Source organism: Perognathus longimembris, chromosome 1 (assembly GCF_023159225.1).
Source record: "Perognathus longimembris pacificus isolate PPM17 chromosome 1, ASM2315922v1, whole genome shotgun sequence".
NCBI lineage: Eukaryota > Metazoa > Chordata > Mammalia > Rodentia > Heteromyidae > Perognathus > Perognathus longimembris.
The window spans coordinates 146,604,215-146,618,586 of NC_063161.1; the positions used below are offsets into that span (position 1 = coordinate 146,604,215).

General features: G+C 38.4%; 1 protein-coding gene across 1 annotated transcript in view; it reads left to right on the forward strand.

Annotated features, from left to right (window-relative positions):
- Pappa (pappalysin 1) overlaps positions 1-7,207 on the forward strand; it is a 226,571-nt gene extending 219,364 nt beyond the window's left edge. Inside the window, exon 22 of the mRNA XM_048340520.1 lies at positions 1,299-7,207. Within this exon, the coding sequence (XP_048196477.1) occupies positions 1,299-1,406 (108 nt within the window). The 3' untranslated portion in view covers positions 1,407-7,207. The remainder of the gene's footprint in view (positions 1-1,298) is intronic.
- Positions 7,208-14,372: the final 7,165 nt, after the last annotated feature.

Genomic DNA, 14,372 nt, shown 5'->3' on the forward strand with positions numbered 1-14,372 from the left:
GCTGGGAACTAGGACTAGGGAGGGAAAAAGAGAAGGAATAAGGGAGACAAAGAGGTAGGCCAAAGAAGCAGAGAAAAGTTAAAAGAGCAAGACCCAGAGAATGAATTCACAAGTACATGAGATTGAGGGAGAGAAACAGAGATGCTCTCGGAGACTCTGCAATCACTTGGAGACCCTGTCCAGGCAGGAGGCAAATGAGGTCATTAAATCCATCTGCGCAGATGGGGGACCCTCTGGGGAATGTTACAAGCAAATGTCATGATGCAATCAGGTGAAATGAACTTGCGTTAGTTCAGGCTAGGACTCAGCAGGGACTGCCCTGCACAGTTTGGGAAGATGGATCATGTGCTGTATGGAGAAGACACTTGTTGAGTTTATCCTGTCGTTTTCTAGAAAAGCAAGCCAGCCCCAGGTCACAGAGCACATGGAAGGATGAACTGAGAACACCTCTCTTCTTATTTCTCTCTCTCTCCCTCCCTCCTTGTCTCTTCCTCTCCCTTCCCCCTCCCTTTCTTCTTCCCTCCTTTCTTTCTTCATCCTTTCTTCTTCTCTCTCCCCTCTTAGGCTAGTATACTTCTGAGGCCTTTCAAAAACTTTTGTTCAAAATAGATGTGTAGATTTCAGATTCTATGGATCATAATCTCAGAATGCCCAAGGCAAGCTTTTAAATCATTATCTTCCCCAAACCTAAATGACTCAGTGTGTGCAGAGAGCTATTTCTTAATAGACCTATTCACATCCTTTCTTGTAATTGATCTTCGTGATAGTCCTATATATCAGGTAATTCATGCTAGAATTATATTAATCAACTTGGTAGAGTGTGTTCCAATTTTTCACCCACAGTTTTATCCAGCCCTTACTGTGTTCAGCCTGAGTCTTTCTTTTTAAGTAGTCCTGAGTTTCAGAGAAAAGTAGCTTGTGTTTAAGGAACGTTTCACATCTTACTTGGCAGTAATGCCTTTCCCTCTCTCAGCCTCATTTTCCTCAACAATAAAATGATGATTGTGGTAGAGTCTTTCTTAATAGAGTTGTAAAAGGGACTCAATATTTTCCAACCTGGAAAGTAATCCTCATATTGCCCCACCAACCCATAGCAAATGCCCAAGTGGAAGAAACTGGTATGACAAGTACTTTATAAAAGTCACCATTATGCTAGCAAGAAGTAGAGAGCTCAAACTGACCTTGAATTTTCTGTTCCACAAATCCAGTGTTTAACCTCCATCCCTGCTTTGTCTCACTGATAATTCCTGCTTTAGATCAAACTTCCTGATTCACAACTTCTGTTTATCTTCCCACAGGTTACCCCCTTCCCTATGTCCTGTGACCTACAAGAAGACTGTGCTTGTCGGGACCCTGAGGCCCAAGAACACAGCAGAAAAGACCTTCGGGGATACAGTCATGGCTAAATAAAGCAAGACAAGAAGTTGTGAAAGAATTCCCAGCGCCAGGACCCACATCCCTTTGGTATTGTTTTCACAGTCCGCTGCTCAATGGAATGGCCTCTCCACACCAGGGATCCTTAGCAACCCAACCAGTCTGCCTTTAATTTCACCCAGGAAGGACTCACAGTGGGGCGAATGAACCAAGTCTCATCCTGTTGAATGGTAGAGTGGAATTCCATCCCAAAGTTCTGAGATGGATTGCTATAGGAATGTATATCTGTGTGCAGTTCCAGAACCTCCTACATTGCTAATTATTTGTCACATGACCACAGCAAAAACACCTTCCGTATCTAGGAGTATGCATATCTGTGGTTAGTACACAACATGCATGCATACACATCCATACAAACATGTGTATGAGAGAAGTTCTGGAGACTGAGCAGAGGGAGAGAGAGAGAGAGAGAGAGAGAGAGAGAGAGAGAGAGAGAGAGAGAGAGAGAGAGAGAGAGAGACTGGAAGAAACTCAATCTTTCCTTTCCCATGCTCCAAGCCAACACTGTCTTTGGGAGAAAGAGAGTTACAGAAACTGCTAGGACCAAGATAGCTCACACTCTGAGGCTCAGAATAATCAGGGCGTGCACAATTGTGCAGTCTTTGGGGATTGGAAGTGAAATGGTCTGTGTTCACCAACTTTCTAGAGAACTAGGGCCCAGAGAGAGGTAAGGATACCAAGGTTTGCAATTCTCCCAGATTCTTCTGCTGCCATGGGGATTTTTACCCCAACACCAGGTTCAAGGCCAAGCTGGAAATGGCTTAGGACTACAAATTCAAGGTATTATACCATACCCCTGCTGGAGACTTGAGGTCATAATATCTCTCCATATCTCACCATTCCCCAGATCTAGCCTTGGGACCACATTTGCTGCTACTTTTTCTGCTGCTCTGTCATATACATTGGGTAACCCCAAGATGGTAGAACTAGGTTAGAACTTCCACACAACCAAACAGTCTGCCTTAAAAGTGACCCATATTTCCCCATTTCTTACCCCTTCTGCAAGAGTATCACCCTCATGGGCCCACCTGGTAAAATGTTCAAGCCTCCCGTCCCCCCCTACCCCACACAAATGGGCTTCTCACCCTGGAAGGAAAGACACTGGAGTCCTTCCTGAGAGTCCAGAATGTCTAAGGCAGTGTTAGATTTTTGTGCTCAAGTGGAACAGTGTTAAACTCCTGGGATGGTTCAGCCATGTAGGGGCTGTTAGAAATGTCCAACTCTTGGGTTATTATACCTACCCTAGTCTTCCAAGCCCTTTAGGCTAGAATGGGTAGTAAGATCCTCACAGTTTCTCACAGAAGATGAAATTCTAGAACAAAGTACCATTTTGGATAGAATCAGTATAGACTTTTTTCCAGATAGTAGCCAGGAGATCACAGTCTCAGGACCTAACATGGTCTTATGCTTTCCATAGAATTTTTTATCCAGCAATACTCATTTTTCATACCTGTGGCCAGGAAACCCTTTCTTTTCCAAATGTTAAGAAGTCACTAGTCAATTGCTCATAGAAGCCTCTAACTCTTTAGGGCCAGTTCGCCTCTCTTCAATCAATTACCTGTTTGATGCCTTTGAATTGAATATGGGAAGAGATTTATACAGAATGAGGTGGAGAGAGTGGTTAAGTTTGATATATTTTCTGAAATCTAGAACTAGGAAGTAAAGAGATAGGGATGGTTTAAACTAACTATATCATACAAATATGTCCATAAATTAAGTGATCTCAAGTTCAGTGAAGACAACCAGCAAAAGTGAAATCTAGGCCCGTGTTTAGCCTCTCCTAATTCCTGCATCTGGAATAGGTATCATTAATACATCACGGCCCTTTTTCTTACTGGGACCAAAAATAACTTCTGAAACTGTCTTCGTATATCATTCCCAACAGCTTTTTCCTGCTGATCACGAAAACTTGAAAAGGCATCTACTAGCCATCTGTAGTTTGTTATATTACGAAACCTATCAAGGTGCTTTTTGCACAGGTGCCCAAACATAAGGATGCACTACTTAGTGTACATGACTTTCCCAATGTGACAAACTCTGAAATTGGGTTCTGAAAAATGGAGAGGCATCCACCATCATGAAGACCAAACTCAAATCTTTTATGGTTCCTTCTTACAAAACCACATCACATTTTTTTTTCTGTAATCACCACAGCCAGTCTTCAGCAAAATAAACAACAAAAATAGAGAGAAAGAACAATATTAGGAGAGTAGACCCTGTTGTGAAAAGTTTACCCCTCATCCTAGAACTCCTACTCTGAAGCTCCCTCTGTTGTCCGCGCTAAGTTATCCACTGTGGTGTTTAGCTTAGACAGTACAAACTAAGGAGAGCAAGAGGACTGATTCATGATAGTTTAGTTACACCCAAAAGCAATACAAAAACACCCTGGAGATGCACAGCTGATATTCTTAATGGTTAGATGACAGGAATCACAACTTCCCATAAGTCAATTGTCATCCCATTTCTGTCTGCACTTTGTTATCCTTCACAACACCCTCCAATTAAACAAAAGTTCCTAGAGGCTGACAGCTTTCTTTACGTTGGCAAACTGAATTGAGCTCATCTGGGTAAAACCCACTCAGTCTCTTCTTTACTATCATTCAATCTAGTTATTCCCAAATTCATTATCTATCAAGGCAAGAGATGCTATTTGACTCCTGGCCAACCACCTGCCCATATGAAAAGTACAGTTCACAGGCTTCTCTTAAGCCTTAGGGGAGTAGGGTCAGCTCTGTCCATGCAATGTACCAATTCCCAATTTTGCCCCCTCCTCTGGGGAATAAACTCCTCATCACAGCCTCTCAGTCATCTGTTAGGGCAATTGTATATTCACAGGTCAAGGACCGCAAAACAATTGGGGGTGCTGCATTGGAAAAAGTATTAGCCTTTTCACAGCAAGGAGGCAAAGATGGGGGGAGCTCTCTAAGGACCATCCTAGGAAGCCTTTCCAAGCCACAACCCTAGCTGCCTGCCCAGAGGACTTACATTATGCCCAGATTCTGTGCCAACAACCTTGTAAGGGAATCCAGTCTTTGGGTAGTCAGTTTGGGTGGGTGAATTGAGGTGTAAAGGAAGGGAGAGATTAACGGTCATAAATAGCAGGCCTTTGGAGACAGAGGGTATCAGCTGCTGCTCTTGGCTTCAGTATATTGGGTCATTGCCGAGACAGTACTCTTGGTCTTTTTCCCACCCTGGCTGATGTTTAAATGCTATTTGTTGAAAATAATTTCGTAAGACAGATTTCAGCTACCTCCCTTCCAGGTTCAATTTAACTTGGTTGTAACTGTCAATTTGTTATAGGTCTTACCTGTGTGTTTTTTTTTTCTTAAAAATAAATAAATAAAAAAGAAAGAAAAAGAGAGAGAGAGGAATAGAGAAAAAGGAAGAAAGAGGGAAAGAAACAAAGAAATGAAAAAGCAAAGAAAGCAACCCTAATGTCATCCTAACCATTTTGAGGGTGTGTGCGTGTGTGTGTGTGTGTGTGTGTGTGTGTGTGTGTGTGTGTGTGTTGTTTTCTTTTCTTCATTTCTGGAACTACTTTAAGTGAGAAAATAAATAGAAGAAGTCGATGGAGACAAAAAGTGTACAGATAGAAATTAATAGGAGACAGTGAACTTAAAAAGGAAATACAAATGCATGATTACAAAGAATAAAAACCCTGTTTTTATGTTTCCTAAAGGAAATTGTTTATTCTACAGACTGATTAGGTAGATAGAGAATAAAAAGTTCCCTAGAAGACATAGAGTGGGATTTCATAACACTGTTATTTTCTACATTGGGGTAGATCCAGGAAATACGGCATTCCTCTTGATTTGTTCATGTTGGGGGAGGGGGCGGGCATTTTGTTCATTTGCTTGGCCGTAGTTGGTGGGAGTGGGGAGTGGGGAGGGTTCAACGTTACTTTTACCAAATAGTAAGGGAACATATTGTGATGGTGGTGGTGTGCTTTTCACAATTCATTTGCGTTTGCCAGTATACCACTGGACTTCACAAAGTCTGTGCTCAGAACTACACCTCACAGCCCAGTTTCCTCAAAAGCTGCTACATGTCCAGACAAGTAATTCCAGCGAGTTTCTAGAAAAGCAAAACAAACCCAGTATACAGCAAACACTTAAAAATGAAGCTAAATAACAAATGAATAAAAAGCCTGTTCTTGTAATAAATTATTTAAGCCTTGCCAAATTCCTACCACTCATTCGCTTGCAAGAGAAATGCATAATCAGCAAGAGAGGAATTATGTCCCTAGTATAAAAAATCTACAACTCTTCACTCCAGGCAGTAGTGTGTTTAGTGATTTCTTTTTTAATATGTTACCTTTTGTCTGTACATTTGCCTCCATATCTCTAGCTGCAAAATGGGGATACTTACTACTTACCTACCTCACAGTGGGAGGGCAGAGGTTTGTGAGGCCCTGAGGTTTCCATGAGCTATGGCCATCAGTGAAGAAAAAGACTAACATAAATGCCATTGGTTATTTTTCAAGCATGCGCAGGCCTATTGGCCTTTTAAGAAAGATGGAGAGTGTGTGTTTGATATTCCAAAACATAAAGCTGGAAATTCTGGATTAGACTTCTTTTTAGGAGAAGGTACTGGGTTATAGTTCACTCAGTTTTAGGTAAATTTTGAGTCCACCCCTCCCATCTTCTGACCTTTACCTGTTCAGTGATTTGATTAAAAGCCAATTACTTCTTACAGTGTAAAAGTCAGTGTACTGTCATCTATTCAAGACTTCCAGGCCATTATCTAACTCACAGAGGAAGGGAGCCACTAGTGTCTCTTCTTTAGCAAACTACTCACTTTCTCCGACTTAAATGTCCACGTCAAGTGTTTCATTCAAATGAGACAACTGTGTTCTGAGTGCCAACAACTCGGGACCTCGTAACTACACACCAGCAGTGAGGAGAATATTGGACAATTATTGAGTTGCTTTCTTGGGTCTCTATAATCAATAACCTGTCTGCAGATATCTATCTATATAAAGATATTATATATAAATATAAATTTACATATATATGCACATGTATATATAGTTGTACATATATGTGTGTATATATATACTTAAATGTAATATTTACAAAATAAAACTGTGATCTCGTTAGAGAAAAATGTACTCATATTACAAACTGCTCTTCCATATTTATGTATCCTATTATGCCTTTTTATTATTGTTATAATTATCATGGGTATTTCTAATTATTGTGATGTTGAAATCTGTTTGGCACCTTTCTGGAAGCTACCAAAATTGACCCTCCATTGAAGTGCTTAAAAAAATCTGCTCTCATGAGAATTCTACTGGCAAAAAAAAAAGAAAAAAACAAAACAAACAAACAAAAAAAACAGTCTAAACACCAAAACCAAAACACAACTCCAGTTCTTTCTCTGTACCTCACTGGCATAAATTTGCTGCTTCTATTTTGGTTTTTCCCCTGTTCATGTGTTTTTATGGATCTAAGTTAAGTCTTCAGCAATATATTAAAAATGTAAATAGTAAACTTTATTTATTAAGAATTTCATCTTTTTTAATTTATATTTACACAATGGTTCATCTAATTTATTTTTTCTATATGGTTTTAAATACTCAGACATATTTTGCGGTTCATGGTATTTTTTTATCCTATTCTTATGGATTTGTTTTTCCATGCTGTTTTCTCTGGTCTCAATTACAGGTTGGATCTCACAAAATAATGTCAAAGACAGAAATATTTTGCCACTGTTGATTACTATACCTAAAAGTTCTATATTATGGAAATATATAATAGCTTGTATGCTTCAATGTGTTGTTGTGTGGTTTTTGTTGAAGAAGAGATGATAGAGTTATATCTCTATATGTAGAATCAGATATAGGGTCTAGAATTAGAAAAATTAGTGGGACACGAAATTTAATCAAGTATACACCCCCAAACCTTTAGTTCCTGAAAAGAATCTACATACATACATGTGTAAATTTCTTAATAATTTTACGTGTTGCAAGAAATGTCTCCTTTAGGGTGACAGAACATATATCATATCTACTTATTTCTTTTCCTATAGACTCTAACTTCAACAGTATTCTTATAGATTATTGTTTTTAATTTCTTTAAGCATCTAGTTTATCAAATAAACTTGCCAAGGTAATTGACATGCTGCTACTTCCTGTCTGTGTAGTGTATCTCATTGCTTATTACCACTTAGTAACAACAGGATTCTTAGAAATTTATCACATTGCTTTAAAATTCTCTTTTCCCACCAGAAAAAAAGATATAATAAAAGTGAATGTCTGTCTCATGAAGTTTTTACTAGATGTAAAAGAGATAAATATGTTGTAATTCAAACAGTGCAGGACATAACTCTTTTTGTATGAGTATTATAAGACATAAATTGCTTTTCACAGATGTTAATAATATGCCACTTTTATTGAGGCCATTTTAAAAGGAATAAGATATGCCATTAGTGTTAGCAATCAGAACCTTCAATCCAGGAAGCTTTGATCTTATAAGTAAATGTTTCAAACTCTAAATTATTTAGATTTGAGATGATATATATATATGTATACATGCATATGCATATGCATATATATATATATACATATGACTATTACACAGAGGCTCTATTTAATAATCAGAAGGAATCCAGTACAAATACTTGAACAATTACCTTGAACAAGCCACTTACCTTTGCTAGGACAGAAGGAGTCAGCAAGGAGAAAAAGTTGTTGTGTTTAAGCAAATGGGGCCAGCAAATTCTTCATCCTGTGGTCAAAAAAACCAAAACACAAAACAAACTAACAAAAATACCCAACCCCACAGTACTCTCAAGGAACTGAAAAACAAAAGGCCCATGTGTTGAGACAGTTGGAAGAGTAAAATTGAGGCCAAGAAGAGGATGGGGGAGTGACCATAAACCATGCTACATATTCCCTACTTTATCCTAACAGCAAGATAGAGCCTAGAAAGATGTGTAGAAATGGATACACTCCTCCTTCAGATTGTAATAAGGAGAAAATGGAGGCAGTTGAGAAGACAATCCTGAGCACCCTCAGTGTGTAGTCAAAACGAACATCCATGTGAATAACCTGGGGACACACTAATTGTGATTTGTATGTGAAGTTGGAGCAGTCCTGTGGAACTAAGCCTAAAACTGCTACCTTATGGTTAGTGATGGAAACGAGTTGATTTGTAGGATAACCCAATTGGTGTTATTAGAATGCTGGGCCATGTCTGAAAAACCCATACAATGTGGTCCTAGAAATGTTGAATGTGCGTACAGAAGGAAAAATACTTTCTTTTCTCTCATGTACATCTATCATGAAAGTGGAAACAAGTTACTGTAAATGTTTATTCACTCTTTCCATACTTGGTATAATTGATTTGTCAAGGGGAACAGTTGAACTTTGGGTTGTATAGTTGATTCTGTGCATGTGTGGTTGTGACACAACCCCATTTCTGCCTCTCCTGCTAATACTCTCTGTCTCTTTGACCAGTTTACTCTTTCTTAAGTTGATTAAAACTCACTCCTGTAATCCTAGCTACTCAGGAACCTAAGATCTGAGGATTTCAGTCAGGAGCCGGCCAGGGCAAGAAAGGCTGTGTGATTCTTCAATTAACCACTAAACACCTGGAAGTAGAATACCACCAAAAAGACAGAGGGGAAGAACACCAGACTTGAAAAGGCCAACGCCCTGAGTTCAATTCCTATAACTGGCATATAAAAACAAAAAGCAAACAACAAAAATCATCATCTTTGCACTGTCCTCTCCCCTTTGAAACACATTATCAGCTCATATTATGAGTGATTTAAGTGAGCATTTCTACCAGAAGTTGTCTTCTACAGCTAGGAGAATCAAGTTCTTAGAATGGCACTGATTTTTGTCTAAAATCCATGAGAAGAATAGGTTAAATATTCTCTACTGACCTGTGAAAGACAACTTTTATATAATAGTTTAGTAAAAAGAAAGCAATTTCAGTTATTGAAGGATCACTTTTTCCATATTCTTTAATCCTAACAGTAGTACTATGAACACACATCTTCATGTCTCTTTTGTAGAAATAGAGATGAGACACGTTACCCAAAATAACACAGCTAATAATAGCAGAGACCAGATTTTAGCCCAGCATGTTGGGTTTCTAAACCAATGCTCCCCCACTCTTATGTCACCCTTTCTCCCTATCATAATTAACTAAGAAAATGTTTGTTCCAATCTTTTCAGTGACTAAAAAAAGATAACAAAAACTCTGGTCTATGATCTTTATCAGAGTGGTTTCTAAGGCACTTTTCAATTCTGGACATTATAACTTTAGTGGAGTTAGAGGGGGTGTAAGCACGTTTACTCACTTAGAAATATCTCTGCCATCTTTGGACAGAGCAGTCAGTATTAATTTGTAGAATGCTGAAGCATAGGCCTCAGTGAGGGGGAAGAAAGACTGATATGTACCATTTGTAAAGTACTTGAAAGACTTGGACAAAATTATGGTAAGTGAACTGAGTCAGGCCTAGAGAAACAAAGGATCCATGTTTTTACTAATATGTGGAAGCTAGATTTATCTTATCAACTTACAAGTAAATACATTGTGTAGTATGGAAGTATATACAGATATAGTAACTGAAATATGGTAGAGTTAAGGGAGTTCTCAGTCTAAATTCTCAGAATGTCAAAAGCAAAGTTTAGCAAAATAAAACATCAGGAAACAGGTGCTCAAAAGGAGTGGGGTGGAGTCAAAGTGAAAGGGGTAGACAAATGAAGAGGATAAAAGAGGGAAAGTGCACATAAGAATCCACTAAGTACCCAAGAAAATTAAGAAGAGTAAGGGAAGGAGAGGGGAGGGGGAAGAGAAGGAGAGAGAAGGGATGATGAGAATGGTGAAAGGGATTACATCAATCAAGATATATGGTAGTCACAAACTGCTTTGTTAAATGGCAGAAAAAGAAAATAAAAATAATCTTTTAGTTGGGAAAAGGAGTGTTTCCATTTGCTTAAAATTGATACTCTTAAATGGAGATATGAAAAAAATATAGCTGCAGAACAAATATGAGAAAAAAGAAACTAGAAAAGGATAAAGTTTATTTCTAGCTCACACAAACTTCACGACTGTCATCTCCCTTTTCTTACTCCCTGTATTCTACAAAAATAGGCAAGGCAACTATTCCTAGAGAGATGCATTTTTAAAAATTCCTTTCAGCTTTTGTCCCCTAATTAAGACACTATGGCAGAATCTAAACAAAAGATATGTATTCTGTAAGGCCCAGCAAGCATGAGACACAAATATATGTCTATGTTCAACAATAAGTGTTTTAATATACCAGTGGCAATATTTGTGAAACTCCTGAATGGGAAACTACACATCTGCCAAACAACTTTATGATGAGTAAGTAGTGTATACTAGTGCATTAACATACCTTAAAGGAAATAGGAGTTTGGCTCGGTAGCTTAACTTGCTCTTCGTATATATGAAGCCGTAGGTTTGATCAATAGCACTATAAAAGTTAAAAAGACTAGCAGTAATGAAAACATAAATCATTCCTCTACAAGCTCATACAGCACCATGAATTAACCCCACAAAATATTGATCAAATGGGGTGATACACAAAAGTACATGCCATATTATTTCTACTTTTATCAAAAACAAGCCCTGAAAATTAACAATGCTAGAACAACTGGATATCCACATACAAAAGAATGAAATTTGCCCTCATAACATATACAGGCGTAAACTCAAATAGGTCACAGCCTAAATATAAAACTCTTAGAAGGAAACCTAAGTTTAAATTTCTATGACCTCAGACTTGGCAATGGGTCCTTAGATATGACACAGAAAGAAAAAGCAGCAAAAGAAAAGATTAGCATGGACTTTATCAAAACTAACAGAATCTTATCAGGACCATGGAGAACAGATGTGCAAATCATCTCTCTGTTGGAGGTGTATTTTGTATGCAGAATAATAAAACAATCCAATTGAAAACATACAAAGAACTTAGAAACTGCTTCAAAGATTGAAGCCAACAGATGGTTATTTGTTCATGTTTTTGTTTGGCTTTGTTATGCCAGTCTTGGAGCTTAAATTCAGGGCCTAGGACTACTCTCGTGCTGTTTTGCTTAAGGCTAATACTACTTGAGTCACAGCCCCACTTTTGGTGTTTTTGGTGGTTAATTGGTGATAAGAGTCTTATGGACTTTCTGGCCTTGACTTGGAACTGTGATCTTCAGATCTTAGACTCCTGAGTAGCTAGGACTACAGGCACAAGTCAGTAGCTTTTGTGTTACATTTTAAAACGGAAAATGGCAAGCAGCAATGAAGATGTGGACAGATAACAACTCTCACACACTGCTACTAGAATGGGGAAAAAAATGGTTCCACCTGTGGAAACAGGTTTTGTTCCTCCAAAGGTTAAATAAGGAATTACTTATATGACACTACAATATCACTGCAAGTTATGAAATAAATACACATGTACTTGTAGTAACATTATTCATAGTGACCACAAGATAAAGCAGCCCATGTGAATGGATGAACAAATAGTGGTATTAAATACATGTGAATGTTATTCAGGTACAAAGCATGAAGAACTGTTATATAGTACAAGGAATATGAACTTGTGAAATATTACATTAAGTAAAAAAATTAAAAAGCCAAACCAAAAGATGGTACGTTGTCAACACCGGGGGCTCATGCCTGTAATCTTAGCTATTCAGATTCTGAAGATCACAGTTCAAAGCCAGCCCTAGCAGAAAGGTCAGAAAAACTCTTATCTCCAATTAACACTGAAAATTTGAAGGATAGCTCTACTCTTATCTCCCATTAACACTGAATATTTGAAGAAGAGCTAATAGCTCAAGTGGTAGGATGGTATCTTTGAGCAAAAAAGCTAAGGGGCAAAAAAATAAAAAAGCTAGGCCCTGAGTTCAAGCTCTAGCACCAGCACACACAGAAATAAATAAGAAAGATGGTATTCTGTATTGATTCTATTCAGATAAAAAAAATCCAAAATAAGTAAGACTTACTACAAAGACTGATTGTTGCCACGAACTAAGGGAGAGGAAATGAGAAGAAAAAATAAAAGAAAGATTAGCAGGTAATGTGATTTATATTGGAGTGATGAAAATTTTTTGGAACTAAATAAAGGCGATAGTTAGTGAAGATTGTCAAATTAAATGCATGAAGATGTTGACTTTAAAGTAGTTGATTTTATGTGAGTTTCACCTTCAGAAATTGTTTTCTTAATGCCTGTGGGGATCTAAATATAAATGGTATCTCAGTCTCTTGTCTGTTGCTATAATGGAATACTTGATGTAGTATTTTATAAAGAAAAGAAAAAGGTTTAGCTCATAGTTCTGATAGTTGGAAGCCCCACAGTGGAGCCAGTGGCATCTGATGAGGGGCTCATGCTGCATAATAGCATTGGGGTGGGGGGAGTTGGAATGGAGAGGCATGTAGGAACTTGTGGAAGAGGCTGGGTTTATAATAATCCCCTCTCACAATAACTAATCCAATCCCTCCAGAGTGTTAGTAATCCTTCTTAATGATCTACTCAGAACTTAAAATATCAACCTTCCAATACCTCTACAGTGGCAATCAAATGCCAATGTGAGGGAGGGAAACAGAAGAACTGAATCTGATTATATGTATAAATGTAAAATGTCACAATGAACCCAATTATTTTGTACAACTAATATACCATAAATAATTTTTTAAAACCTCCAACATGAATTTTGGAGAGAACAAACTATGCAAACAGCAGAGGAGACATTAATAACAATCAAACCACAAGCAAGTCAGGAGAGTAGCTACCTCTCAGAGAAGGAGTAAAGTTCACCAATGGAAAAGGACCAGAAGACTTCCAGGGTACTGCTAATGTCTTGTTTCTTTACTTGAGCACACAAATGCATTCAGCATCAGAGAAATCCATCAAGAAATTAAAATTCATGTATTTTTCTGTATGTATGCTAAATGTCATCATAAAGATTTATTTGAAATCGTTATTGGCCAAAGATTCCCAAAGAAAGAAACTACTCTTCTCTAGCAATATTTTTTCTCAACCACCAAGCATGGCACTCATGTCCCCCCACACCACCCCCCATCTCACCCCCCTTGGTAACATAAAGGGTTGGGAAGAGAAGCAGTTGGTATTGTGGCAACAGAAAACTCACTACTTCGTTTCACATTACCATGATCATAGACCAGCCACTCCCTATGGTGATCAGGGAAATGGCAATAATGCCAATCATAATAAAGGTGGAATGAGCTGGTGTGTTTCTATTTCTGCCAAACTGAGTTTCACAATGGTATTCCCAAGAGAGGTGATGGAGAAGTGGGTGAAGAAGCCGCTGAAGAATGAGGCTATCATTTTATCCTACCTAAAATGGAGCTGCAATTTTTAATCTGCTTTACCCAAGGGATCTCTCTTTCATCAAAATGCACCACTGACACCACATTTCCACTGTGACGCCTCCTTCTCCTTTCCCAGGTTTCATACTCTCAGAAGCTAGTTCAGTGGGATCAAGTCAAAGCTTCCCAAACCTCTTTGTCAAGTAATGCAGTCTCCAAGTAATGCAATATTCATCTGAAATTTCAGTGTATCACACGAGTTTTTCCAATTGAAATGACTGAAGAACTAGTCCAGGTCCCCAAATTTTATTTTTCCATAATCAACCCAGTATCACAGGGGATGCTGGTACAGACTGCTGAGAGTCAACCCAATGTCCTTTACATTGGGAAGAGAGATATGGCAGAGATTTAGTGAGATCTTCAATGATAGTGAGGGGTCTGAAAGTTATTCCAAGGGTGATGGGCAAACATGGAAGCATTCAGGGAAACGAAAACCAGGGAAAAACCTCAACTGTGAGATCAATCCCTTTGTGTTTCATGAAGGCTTCAAGGGGGAGCCAGCATAGAGTGGGATCAAATGGGAGGATAGAGTAGTGGTCCAGGTGAGAAACATCCTGCTGGTGCTGTGGGGTGATAGAA